Source organism: Pholcus phalangioides, unplaced genomic scaffold (assembly GCF_987345545.1).
Source record: "Pholcus phalangioides strain wild (caught in Gottingen) unplaced genomic scaffold, Ppha-v1.0 ptg000008l_1, whole genome shotgun sequence".
Lineage (NCBI taxonomy): Eukaryota > Metazoa > Arthropoda > Arachnida > Araneae > Pholcidae > Pholcus > Pholcus phalangioides.
Window position 1 is genome coordinate 49,115,841 of NW_028301601.1, and position 14,579 is coordinate 49,130,419.

The 14,579-nt window shown below is 37.6% G+C and overlaps 1 protein-coding gene across 1 annotated transcript in view; it reads left to right on the top strand.

Moving 5' to 3' along the window:
* The first annotated feature begins 1,145 nt into the window (after window positions 1–1,145).
* Window positions 1,146–14,579, top strand: part of LOC149084433 (uncharacterized) — a 98,940-nt gene continuing 85,506 nt past the window's right edge. The window contains exon 1 of the mRNA XM_089235315.1: window positions 1,146–2,633. Coding sequence (XP_089091441.1) covers window positions 1,146–2,633 — 1,488 coding nt within the window. The remainder of the gene's footprint in view (window positions 2,634–14,579) is intronic.

Below are 14,579 nucleotides of genomic sequence, written 5' to 3' on the forward strand. Positions count from 1 at the left end.
AAAATGGCAATTACACGAATGGCTCCCGTTACGCATTCCTGTAGAGGAAAAAAAAAGCAAAATATCCAGATGCTTAGACCTCCTGGGACATAACGGGAGAAAGAAAAATGAAACAAGGAGAAAATAATAAAGGAGGGCAGACGAAAAAGCTCCCCGCAGAGGAAACTCAAGCCGGCCAATAGCGGACACTGGTCAGTATCCACGTGACCCACTGATCCATAGGCCCTCGAATCACTGAAACTTATTTTCATGTGTGTGTGTGTGGTTGGTTTTTTTTATTAGGTAAGTCTGCGCAAGGATAGCTCGTTCGGATGCGAGTCGGAGGGTTTTTTAATCTGAGCTTCGATAACTAATTAACATTAATAACAACTTGTCAATGATTATGAGCTTTTAAATGGAGATTGAAATTTCAGAAAATTATATATATATGACCTAATCGTTACCGATTTATTCAAGTTTCTTATAATTAATATATGAGAAAGTGGGATTTTCTCTGGCATTGGAAATATGTGCTTTCGTGCTGTTTCACTGTTCTCCGGACATATGCTGATACGGATATGACTAGTGATTCTGTGAATATCATGATAACGGACGGCTCAAATAATCGGAGGTACGTGACTTGAATAATCGAAATTTGTGGTGAATTCGTTCTTTGATCGGTCATCAAGAGATACCAGTTTCATCTGTCAACATGCGTCACCGGATTAATGAAATATAGATGAGTATACACGAAAAGTTTTGAATCATCCATAGACTTAGCTTATTAGGTTTTAAACATGTATTGAAAGATAGATTACAATAATGTTAAAATACCAAGAACTCGTCCATTAAAGTAAATTTATACTAGGAATTCAAATAATGCTGGTGAAGTATATTCCTCACATAATTCTCTCATGCCATAATTCTATTGTAATCAAGTAACCATGAAATTAGATTACTTGTTTGGTGGATACCGTAGGATGCTAAGACATATCCGATAAACTACGGTAGGTTAATCAAGAGCTTTGTTTCTTCGTAATCCGATAGAAGTTTTCATTTATTTATTCAAGATATTATGATTTTGTCGTTCAATATAAATAAATTAAAGGCAATGGATAGAAATCACACAGGCGAACCAAGTTATTGAGCATTCGCCATAAGAAGAAATGCCAGGCCTTCCCATCAATGGCAGCAACGACAAAGGGCCGAGGATACCTAAGAATGGTCAACAAAGGACGGGTTCGGACGACATCCTTCAGAGCGTTGCGAGACGGCCCGTGCCCCCGGGTCGAGCAGCCGCGGTCAGCCCGCCGCAGAGGCCCGGTGCAGAGAATGCCGGAAGAGCGCAGCCAGCGGTTACCCTTACTGTACCCGGTGGTGAAGAGATCATACCCCCGCAAGTTCTACCGAGATCCCCCTTGCGAACGATTATCGGTCCGCCTACCGGACCGAATCCCATCGGTAGACCGCAACTTCAGAGGAACGGTGCTAACGGTGTCAACAATAACAACGGTGATATAAACGGCAACGGAACAAATGGGCAGCAGGAGTCCGTTAGAAGAGCTGTGATACCTATTAATGGGCAGCCTAGACCAGGGCCGGCTCAGGGACGTGTGCTGGACACGACTCCAGTGCAGCCTGGTGCAGCAGTGAATAGTAATCAGACTTCGAGGACTTCCACGAACAGTAATGCGCCGGCCGCGGCTACACGGAACAATGGCACTGTTATGCAGAGCCGCTTGGCCGGAAGACCTACACACTTAGGAATTCCGTTGAACTTGCCAGCAGACGATAACGGGAACACCCCGGTTGCTGCGGCTGCGACTGCGAACAACTCAGAGAACACTACCACTGCCAACGCAAAGAATGTGACTACCGTAAAGACCAACGGGCCTCTCTCGCCGTCAAGAAGACCCCTCAAACCAAGTGGTGACGGACAATCTCCTACTTCTCCAACCAAAAAACCACCTAAGCTACCCATTGGCGGAAATGGTAACAGGACTAACGGTCAAGAATCACCGACTTTGAAGAAGAAACCCGTTAAACCACCAGAATCGCCATCACCGCCAGCCCGTAAGAAAATCTTGCCGTCCAAAAAACCGGAATCCCCTTCTCCAACGAGAGCTTCCCCATCCCCAACCAGAAAAGCTTCTCCAACGAAACCAGCAAGAAGTTTATCTCCGATCAGGAAACCAGAAAGCCGAAGCCCTTCACCGCCAAAGAAGAAAACATCGACCACAAAAACGCCACTGAGTTCCCCAAAGGTGACCAAGAAAGTTCCCGCATCTTTAGGCAACAAGCGAGTAGAAAACGATGTCAAAACTTCAAGCAACCTGTCCAAAGTAGGAACCGCAAAGGGTACTTCGACAAAGACTGAAGCTAACAAACAAGGATCCAACGCAGAAAATGACAAAAAAAAAGATGGCGAGAGAGAGATCGTGGTACCGAAAACGAAAGAACCGGCACCGGAGACCACCACGGTGGCAAATGTGGTGGTCGGTGACGATGATAAATCTTCACCGACGAGGACTAGTGAAACGAAGAAAGCACTGGATAGATTGCTGACCTTATGCAAAAGGGGAGACTGGCTCGCCGTGGAGACCCTCCTCAATCACATGGATGGTGTGACTGTACCACCTAACCTCGTTGACGATGTAAGTACATTTCTCAATACCATTTTCAATGCATCTTGCTCAATATTTATACTAATACCAGCGGTACACAACCTTTTCAGTCCGCGGGCAAGATATGCGGAATTGCTTCCGCTCGTGGGCTCAAAGCTGATGCGTGTATGGCGACCATATTTAGGGTCTCCATATGTGGGACGACCGTATTTCATTACGCGTCATATCGTCCGTATACGGGGGATATGGTCCCGTATGCCAAGGGTGTTCAATCTTTAGGAGACTGCGGGCCACATCACTGATTTGAAAACGTGTTGCGGGCCACTTGATATGCAAATATTCCGCGGGTCACTCAAGTGATCTATAAATGTGCCACAAGCCATTCAAGTGATTCGGTGTCTATAAATATGTTGCGTGCTAATTGAGTGATTTTGGAACTGTGCCGCTGGTCATTCAAGTGATCAGGAAATGCACCGCGGGTCAATTGAGTGACTTGTGTCGTGGGTCATTGAATGGATCTGTAAATATGCCGCGAGTCACTTGAGTGCTTTGGAAATCTGTCGGGAGCCACTTAAATGACCTGGGAATGCACCACGGACCACACGAGTGATGAGGAACTGCAACGTGGGTCGCTTAAGTGATCTAGAAAGTTCCATTCAGTTCATTTTTACAAAATTAGTTTGAGGTCATGGGCCGCAACATATCACACGGAGGGTCACATTTGGCACGTCTGAGCATGTATGCCGTATATCTCATTGGACATTCCCGTATTTTCCCGTAATTTTTATCATCCCGACTTTTCTGTTATAAAAATATTTGTTCTACCCTGCATTTTCAACGAATAGAAGGTTATTTGCATTTTTATTTTTTCCTGAAATCGATATTTTACTCTTAATTCATAAGTGGTAACTTATAATTGATAATTGTGGCTATATAATTATAATTAATTATATTAGTATTCACATCTCATATTTGTCAAAAACAGAACGTTTATTTTTGTGAATTACATTTCAATTCAATGCAATTTGCAGTAGCGCTTCACTGCCATCATTGGTGATTTTTCAGTCACTTCAGCGTAACAATGTCCTATCAATGTCCTATATTTGGCCTAGAGATCTCGATTATTTTTCTCGGAGAAATACTGTCAGCCCAGGTCATGGGGTAGGGCCACGGGGTCCCTATAAAAGTTTAGATTTTTTTTTTTTTTACTTTGTATTTCCTGTATTTTCACTCTCAAAACTGACACAGAGTAACATTTAAACGCCTTTTGAGCATCTTTTGAAACTATGCCTCTACGACGGACGGCTGATGAGATTAAGGCCGCATTAACACTTACAGGACACCCTGAATATCGTTTTTTAAACTGATATGATACTTTCCTTCCGGAAAATCTTTCGTGGGCTGGATGAGCCCGTTGGCGGTCCGCTTTCGTCCCACTGGCCGGATGTTTATGCACTGCCTTACAAATCGCGTTCTATGTTATATTTTCAGTACCTGTGACGTGATATTTTTAATGAACCCGTCAAAATTGAAATTTTATCCGTCACCTCGGTGAAGTTTTACATGTGGATGAGGGTAATCTTGATGTAACGTCGGGGGGAAAATCATTCAGTAAACTTCATTCAGGAGTAAATCATGTGTGATCACTCTAATCATCCTAGTCGAAACAAGTTTACCCTCATTAAGGTGAAGTGATAATACTGGCCAATTGGAGTCAAACTAGGTAAAATTGACATTCGTCTATAGAGCCTGGGCCATATACAGTCTGAAAGAATGTCAAACTAGGTAGAAACGACATTCAGGGGAAAGAGAATTTGTCTTTATAACCGTTTGAAGTTTCTAATGTACTAGTTTTAGATATACAGGGCATCTTCAATGCATGATCGGAAAACTATTTTTTTGAAAATTACTAAAAACATTGGAAAACGTTTGAATTAGAAAAATTACTTGTAAAGTGATCTAGTCCCCATGAACCACTGAGATTCATACTGCGATATTAAGAATGCGAGAAGCTTTTCACAGATTCATCAGTAACGTTATACACTTGGTATATTAGTATTACTAGGGTCGTGTTAACAAGTTAGGAGACTCCGAGGCCCAGAAAGTTTTTGAGGCCCCCGGATTTCATATATTTCAGGTCGGAAAAGTCAGCATCTAGAAAAAGCATTCCAGAATTTACACAAATGTTAAAAAACATCTTAATGAATAAAAAAAATTGAAAGTTTTTTCAGAGAAAGCAATAGTTTCAAAATTAATGAAAAAAATTATTCCAGAATTAATGAAACCATTTCGTAATTGATGAAAAATTTCCAATTAATGGAAGTATAACTATGGAATTACTGAAAGAAATAAATTTTGAATTTTTGAAACAAATAATGTTTAGAATTAGTGAAAAAAAAATACCTTGAGAGGTAACGGAAGAAGTAATTCTGAAATTAGTGATAGAAATTAATTCATAATTATCAAAACAAATTATTTCAAGACATAATGAGAAAGGTGTATAATTACAGAAATACCGAAATAATAATTACAGAAATACCGAAATAATAATTACAGAAATACCGAAATAATAATTACAGAAATACCGAAATAATAATTACAGAAATACCGAAATAATAATTACAGAAATACCGAAATAATAATTACAGAAATACCGAAATAATAATTACAGAATAATTTATATGCTTTGCTTGTGGAACTCTTCTCGAACTAGAGCTACGTGATGATTTTCGGTCTTTTAAAAAGCGCTTCTCTCGAAATTCCTCCTATTCCTTTATTAAGACGTACACAAAGTTTCATTGTTTTCTTGCGGTTCAGTTAAGGCTTTAGGTACCTCAGAACGGAGGAACTTTAATTATTCAACTGTATTATAGGATGCTATCATTAAGTGATCACTGGATCCTAATATAAATAATTCAGAGGTAACAAAACTTAGACGAACTTAGGAGATGGTCTTCCCATGCAGAAATTCGAAACACATCTTTGAAATCTTTCTTGGCCGTACAAATATACAAACACAAAGGCTACAACAGACGCGCAAATTGGCCAACGAGGTGGCTGGAAAAGGTGCCTTAGGCCGGGATTACACTATAAAAGTTTATTTATAAAACATGAATAATTTAACCAATATAAAGTTATCGGTTACATTCGAGAAAATGCAACCAATAGCCTTATTGGTTGAATTTTTCAAGTTTTATAAATGAAATTTTATGAAACTTTTATACTATAATCCCAGCCAAAAAGAATATGAATGTCAAATACGTGCAACTAGAATACAGCAACCCAGTATAACGGAATAAACGATTGACCTTACTTAGATTGCCGTAGATTGACCATAGTTTGTTCCTTGGACCCAGGCTCTGCAGCGAGGGTCTCTAACCTTTTGGTGCCCCACGCCACGACCTTTTTCGCCAATAACACGAAAGCCAGGGGCCTCTTTGCCAGTGGGATCAAGGCTTTTCTTTCAAACCGAGCACAACTTAGGTCTATTGCCATGGGCAATTTACTACTTAGAGAGTTGTGCCGAAAGTGTAAGTGTGTGTACGTAAGAGTGCGTATCCAGCGTTGTGTCTGACTTTTCAGTGCTTCCATCTATGTTTCAGAATTCAAGTGAATGAAGTGTAATGATTGAATATTTGTACTGTTTGTAGGCCTGTTGCTCTCTGCGGCGAGACTTTTTTAACGGGGAGATCGGCTCGCATTTGCGCCCCGAAGTTGCTAACCACATAAAACAAACTTCAGCCGACCAGTGGGATCAAGGCTGGGTTCCTTCACATAATTGAATACATAATAATGTAAAACCACTAAACCTATTTTAATATGTCATCCAACAAAACCGAACCCCCCCCCCACCCAAAAACCTTTCCAAGGACCTGTTGAGAATCACTTCTCTATAGAGTGATCTCCGGAAGTCCCTTAATAGACAAAAACTTCAAGACTCAACCACGCCATCTCGGAGGGGAAAAAAAATCACTTCAAAAATGATAAAAAAATATAGAAAAATATCGTTATAACCGAGTTTTTGACTGTATAAGAACTCTACGGAACAAAATCCTTCCAGGGCCTACCAACACAAATTTACCTAATCTTAGTGAATCATGACCAAAAAAAATAACCTCGCATCAAAAGACCCTACAACTAAATCTAGTCCATAGATTGAAAGTGAAACTAAATCCAGAAAAATGATGTGAAGTTTTGGAAATTCGAAATAAATTTACATAAATTTCAAATAACAATTGAAAGCATTCTCGACAACATACCATAGACAGAGTCATTATAATGAGAATTAACAACAACAAAAAAAACAGAAAAACATTGTTTCATGCATTTTTTGTCCCATTTCTCGCAGTACGGTGAAATTGGGATAGGATAAGTAAAAACAAAAAAAAAAAGAGGGAACTGGGAGGTTACTGACAGCAGGTTACTGTTTTCTGAACCCATTCGTGGAAATAATGACAGGTTTCGACTGGGAAACGAACTGCTACCTGCAGCAGCCATCTCTATAATCACCATAATGGTCATCATCTCCTCCGCTCTCCTTCTTCAAGGTTACTATATACTACTATAATACCCACGAATTAATAATTTTCTTACCCTCTGAAGTTGCTTTTTTTCCATTAGTTCTCCTTTTTTTTGGCTTGTGTGTTACCGCCTCTGGTATCTGTAGCTCTCATTTTTTAATGTTTCTCCTTTTTTTTTTCTCCTGCCCGTCGATCACAAAAACCATTTTTCACAATTTTCACTCCGTACATTTAATGTGACTTCAACTCTAGTGTATTTCTCACCTATCGATAGTTTTAAAATAACTTTCAATCTAAAAAGATTTCTTTGCATTTCAAAAAACTGGTGAAATGTATCGGGAAACGATTATAAAATCATAATTTTACACTTTTATCAATCATATTTTTTGATTTCACATGTTTTTACTATATTTCCAGTGATTACGTGTGTTATTTATTTACTTTTATACTCTGTTTATTTTTGTTATTATTTGTTTACTTTTCATTATTCTGTTTACTTCCGTTCATGCAATGTACAGTATCTACCAATAAGTATTTGGACACCTGTGATAGAAAAGAAAAACTAACTTTATTCAAAATCAATAGTTGGTAGAGCCTCCACGAGAGGCAATTACAGCGTGAACCCTCCGGGGCATACTTTCCACAAGTCCTTGTGTGACGGCTAGTGGTATTTTCTTCCACTCGGCTTGGAGAAGACATGTCAGTTCCTTCACCGATTTTGGACGGGTAGGGCACCCCTTAATTCGGCGATCCAACTCGTCCCAGAGGTTCTCGATAGGGTTCAGGTCTGGGCTCTGGGCAGGCCAGTCCATTCGATGAACCCCATTGGCACCATACCAAGCCTTGGTTAACCTCGCAGTAAGACAGCTGGCATTGTCGTCCTGGAAGTAACAGAGGTCCACCCCGTAAAACTGCCACAACGTAGGAAGCACACTGTCATCCAAAATAGTGCAGTAGGCATCGGCGTTGAGCTTACCATGAATGGAGAGACCACTCCCAATACCAGGAGAAACACCCCCAGACCATAATTCCACCTCCGCCGAACTTGACTGTTGGCACAATGCATTCTGGCAGGAGACGTTCTCCAATCAGACGCCAGACCCAGACCCTGCCATCCGAACGGTAGAGGGTGAACCTTGATTCGTCGCTCCAAAGAACCCGTTTCCACTGATCTACTGTCCAATTTCGATGTGCTTTGCACCACATTAACCGAGCAACGCGGTTGGACTTTGTGATCAAAGGCTTATGGGCCGCAGCACGACCATGAAAACCAATCAGATGTGCTTCCTTACGGATGGTATTCATTGAAACAATACTCCCGGATGCCTGTTGAAACTCCTCGCGGATGAGCGCCATCGGTTGGATGCGGTTCTTCCGAATTTCTCTGGACAGCGCCCGTCGGTCTCTATCTCCCAGTTGCCGACTCTGGGCAAATTCCGACTATCACAGCTCACCTTCCACTTCTTAATCACATAGGCCACTGTCGATTTTGGGTACTTCAGCTCGCTAGATATGGTCCCTTAAGGATCGGTCATTTTTGTGATACCCGATAATTATACCTTTCTCGAAATCAGAGAGCTCCGAACTGCGCGGCATCTTGCATGCGACTAATGCCGATGTTGTTTCCTACACGATATATACCGGCGGAGGGCGTGACGTATCTCAGGACCGCAGATATCGTCATTTGCATAGGTGTCCAAATACTTATTGGTAGATAGTGTATATAGTATATGTATATATATATGACATATATATCCATATATGACATATATATATAGGAATATGTATATATATATGACATATATATCCATATATGACATATATATATAGGAATATGTATATATATATGACATATATATCCATATATGACATATATATAGGAATATATATATGAATTTCCTATATATATATATTCCTATATATATATATATAGGAAAATGTGCATTGTATATGTTGCACAATATATATATATACACACAGTATATGACGAACTACAAGTGACCGGAGAAATCACTTCGTTCTAACGAAATTTCGTTATAAAGGAATTCCATGTTTTTGCATTATTCCTATGTAAACTTATCTGATAGATTAGAAAAGTGTTCGTTAAATCGAAATTTTTGCAATAACGGTACTCTTTAAAACGGGATTCGACTGTATATTGCTTCACTTCTCTTCATTCTGCTTACTTTTTTTCGTTCATTTTTGGTTTTCCTTATTCTCTTTTGCTTTGGAAATTTTGCTTCCTTATTCTCTTTTTCTTACTCTTTGCTTGTTATTGTCTGTTTACTTTTAGCTGAATGAAGAGGTGACGTTTTCTTCGGTACTTCATATTCGGTTTATATTTACTTGAGTATACAGGACATACAGTAAAAAGTAAACAGCATATGAAGTGAAAAAAGAAACAACATATAAAGAGAAAAGAAACAGCATGTAAAAAAAAAATAAACGCATCAGTTTATTTCATAAAAGTTTTGGTAAATGAACCGATAACTTTTTTTCTCCATATTCTGTTCCTCTTTACTTCGTATATTATGTTAATTTCTCTCTTTCCTTCGTATCCTGTTTATTTTCTCTCTCTCACTTCTTATTCTGTTTATTTTAAACTTCATATTCTGTTCATATACGCTTTATATTCTAAATACTTTTTTTGCACAGAAATTCTGCTTACTTTTTTTTTACTTTTTACCAAATTTAATGACGTTTTTGTTATTTTTAGTCATAAAAAAAATTAAATTTTTTTTCATAATACTTTCATACTTTTCTCATGTTTCCCTCATATTTATTTCAATTTTGTCAGTTTCTCCGGAATTTAAAAATAATTTCTCTCTCTCTGTATATACACACACACACACACATATATATATATATATATATATATATGTATATATATATAGTTCCTTTTTTACATCTTTTTTTTACATATTTTTTACATCCGGTTTCTTTCCTTCATATCATGTCTGCTTTGTTCTTCCTACACTGTTTATTTTACATCAGTTTTTATCGTTTAAATCTGTCTGCCTCTTCCCCTTTCGCCTTTATTTCATTCATTTCATTTCTTATCAATTCTTTAATATTTCTGTAAGTTCGTTCATTGCTTTTTTCCCAATAATTATCTAACATTCGAGTGCTGTGCACTGATCGGCATATCAAAACTGAAACTTTAACTGATCTGCGTATTAGTGAAAAGATATGCATAAAAGTATTCATGATGATAACGTCAGTTTTCACGTTACGATTTTATTGTCCTGGTGTATAAAATTAGAATTATATAAAAATTCAGACTTGTCCGATCCTTTCTGAGGATTCAGAGAAATATAGAAACCGAACACGAAGCAATGCTTTCACAGGGTATAATTAAATTTGGCATGTTTCCAGCTCTCTACTTCTTTAATGTTTTTCATCAGGAAATTTCGAAGCTGTAAGAACATCCTAATGAAAGAATGAGAAAAAATTTTCTAGAGAATTTTTGAAGACCGAAAATCTCCGCATAGCTTTTGGTGCGGAATCACCGCGTTCGCAAAAGCGTTTTACCAGCAAAGAGCAAGTGCTCGTGTAATCAACGTCACACTCTTTAATGAAGAAATTAGAATATAAATGGTTCTGTTGGAGATGAGATTTATACTGCCATGAAGATTAAGAAGCTTGGTCGCGTATTTTTTCCAAAAATTGCATGCTACGCTAAAATTTGCATGGGAAACATCCTCTAGTGATAAATGTCTAAACCGATATACTGTTTCCATTTTCAATTCTTTCCCATCGACGTCACTCATTTTTGACTGACGTTGCAATTGCACGACGCTTAGTTAAAAAAATCCAATTATTTTTCATACAAATGTTTGTTTGAAATAAACATTTTTGAAAATTAAAAGGTCTAATGAGTGCCATAGTATTTTTAAAAATTTGTTTGCAAAGAAATTTGATTTTTTATGACTTTTCAAATATGAAATTTTCAGAAATTTTATCCTTATTTTCGATCCGGAAATCTTTTTCCCATGACCATGAACAGAAATTACCTTTTTGAAATAGGAAAAAAAAATAGTTTTTTTTAAATGTTTTTGTCACATAACACACGAGACTTCCCAAAATCATAATTACTAATCATTTTAATTAAATTAAGTTAACTAATTGAAAATTTACATTGATTTCAAAGAAAACATGCTAAATTAATATCCACTTTTTTGAAATTTCCCAAATATGAATTGTGTCATTCAAAAACTTGAAATCAATTGAAACTGTGAAATTTATCAGTTACCACATATAAAAAAAATTGTGCAATTTGGTCTTTGTGTTATTTTCTGATGGGTAGTTAAGGTTGTGGATAGCTCAAAGCAAGCTAATTTTGATTATATCCCTGCATATCCATCATAGCCTATAAATGCCGCATACTAAAAATATAAATTTATTTTTTATAGTGTTACAGCCACAAAATCTCGTTATGTAAATCTGCGATTTTTATGTGATTATCTGGAAGTCACATGTTGTTTTCAAGTAAATTCATTGGAATAAATGAGTATCTTGATTCTTTCTGGTAAATGATATTCATCGTAAATTTAAGATATATTTCAAGATCAACTCAAAAAAAAAACGTCAGACTGATATAAAAACAGTAGTTTGCGGCCCTGGGATAATTCTAAGGAGGGGGGGGGGGTTGCCACACACACGGATGAAAACCAGATGAAAGAGGAGACAAGTGGTGAAGAAGGGAACAAACAGAGCTCAATACAGATTTCAAGTAAAATATGGTGGGAAAAATTTGACTACTTTCCTGATGAATCGGAGCCGAGGGTGCTGTGGATGCTCGAACACCTCCATTATATGGAAACTTGGGTTTGAGTACTCACAAAATTTATCGAGAATCAAATTTTCTTCATAAAGATCAAGCTGAGCACCCACTGATATCAAAGCACTTTCGACGTGCTTGTTACTTTCAGAATCCAGCATAGCTGTCCATAGGCTAGGTCCATATGAACATAACTAGGGGCCCTCGTATCCATAGCGGGGGGGCCTTACATGATGAGATCTGGTAGGCTACTATGATTTTCAAATGTAAATATACAAATATGTAAACTATTACTTCTAGCAAAGTAGAGGGTCTCCAGAACATCACTTTGCACGGGGGCCCATGATGTTTAGAAGGCCATTCATAACACCCTCACAAGAGTTTTGGAGAAGCTCACTGAACTCTCGTGGACCCGGGCTGACATGCCGGGAGGTCTTATTTATTGTGTAGGTTTGTTGAATCAACCCCGTATTTTACACAGAGCTGTTTTTCCCATGTGATTCTGCTATTGGGAGGGATGATCACCAGCTTCTGGGCCCATGCCTGGCCCAGGGTTCCAGAGATCGATCTTATTTATACAGGTTTCGCGTTCGTTATAAAATTTAGTTTTGATTAAATTCAATTCGATAACTAGAAAGGATCTCACTCTTGACTAACGATAGAAGGCCCTCGATTAAACGGGGAGAGGGGCACGAGAGGAAAATATGGTCTTAGGAGCCCATGGGGCTGAAATAGCTTGTATCTATATGTATAAAATATAGCTAATAAGGGAAGAACGAGGGATGGTCATAACATCCACCTACACTTAGCTCATGACTAGTTCCACGTATTTCGAGAAGCTGCAATCAATGGACTTGCTTGACAAAGAGTACAGCTCAAGAATACTTAATGAGGTTAAAGGAACAGAAAAAAAAGATTTCGGTATAAGAGGAAAAACCTCCTTTCACCTCTGTATATAACTCTGAGTGCGTGAGCTTAAAACGAAAAGACTAAAGGATATGTAACACAGAATTTATTTTTGGTGTTCCTCCAAAACTAAGCCGGGTAAGGGAAGAAAAAATTAAAAAAATAATGGAAAAAAAATCTGTATCAGAACCAAAATGATGTATCGAGGACAAAGGGGCGGAGACCTTAACACAAATTGGAGTGGCTGTTCAAGGCTAAAAAACGTCAAATCCTAGTGCAATTCAGCTTCCATTTACCTGCGGGGACATGAAAGAAACAAAATTTAATCGCAAATTTGGGAATTTGAAAATAAACATGAAAAACATGAAAATAAACACCTACAATTACAATAACAAATCTGTTAGGACTAAGACGCTGAATATGCATGGTTGTAAGATACAGTAAAGCCTCGATATAACGATAAAAAAAAATAAAAATATCGTTGCATAGGGATTATCGCTACATCAAAAGTCAACAATATCATTACGTGCCACCAAATTTACGCTGTTATTGACATCTTACATAAATCGGTGTCATTAGTACCACCAGAAAAAATTCACTTATTAAAATTCATTAGAAACCAAAAATTGCGATTGGTTTACTGATCAATAAAATTCAGTCATAGGCGTGACCTCCCTTGTGATGGGGTTTACCCCCATTGTATTTTCTTGTGTTACACAGGAAACAACAGCAACAATGAAAACTAGAAACGAAGTTAAAATAAAATTCCAACACGATCTTGAATGAAATAATAAAGCATATCGCTGTAGCAGTTTAAAAATGTCGTAAAAAAATATCGTTATAGTTGGGATTTATTGCAGTGAAGAATATCGTTGTATCGAGAGGAGAGTTTAATTACCTGTTGTACGATAGGTATATATAATTCCAAACAAGATTTGAAAAAGTATCGTTGTAGAAGGATTTATCATTATATTGATTGTTGTTGTAGCGAGGTTTCACAGTATTCCAATAATTCTACCGAAATATAGCAGTGGTACCAAGGAATTGTGTGATATGGAAAAATTTTAATTTGAAATTTTAATTTCTACTAAACGTTGTATGTGTTGCAATGAATTCTGCCATATATCTATCAAAAAGGAAAAACTGGCAATGAACGAAAACGATTGCTCAAACTCCAATTCCCTCTATTGTATTTCATTACGTGATTATAAAGTATCACGTAGTATCACTGAATGTAGTGATTATAAAGATAATCACTACATTCAGAGCTGTGACCCCCCTTCCTGCGGTCGCGCCCTCGGAGGCGGCCCTGTATACCCATCTCACCAAGTTCGCGATTGGGGGAACGACCACCCCTAAACCCCCCTAAGTAGCAGTCAATTCTCTTCTCTTTCTTTGTTTAAAATAAGTTAATTTGTATACATTATTGTATGTCGTGCATGTTTGTTTATGGCGTTATTACATTATATATACTGTACATGTTTCACTTGAAAGCTCTAAATCTTCACCTGTCTTCTTTGCTGTCACCTACCGAATAAAACTATTATAATTTTCCGATTGAAGTTACTGACCGGCTTCTGAACAAGTTAATAAAGTAATAGAAAAAAAATATTGTGTCATGTCGATAATATTTTAAAAAATAATAATATATATAGAATTATCAAATTTATTTAAAAAAATTTATCAGTTAATGTTTGTGTACAGTATTATAATATAGATAAATTCCGTCTAGTGTAAACGTCGTAATTTTGTTTAATAAATGATTAAGAT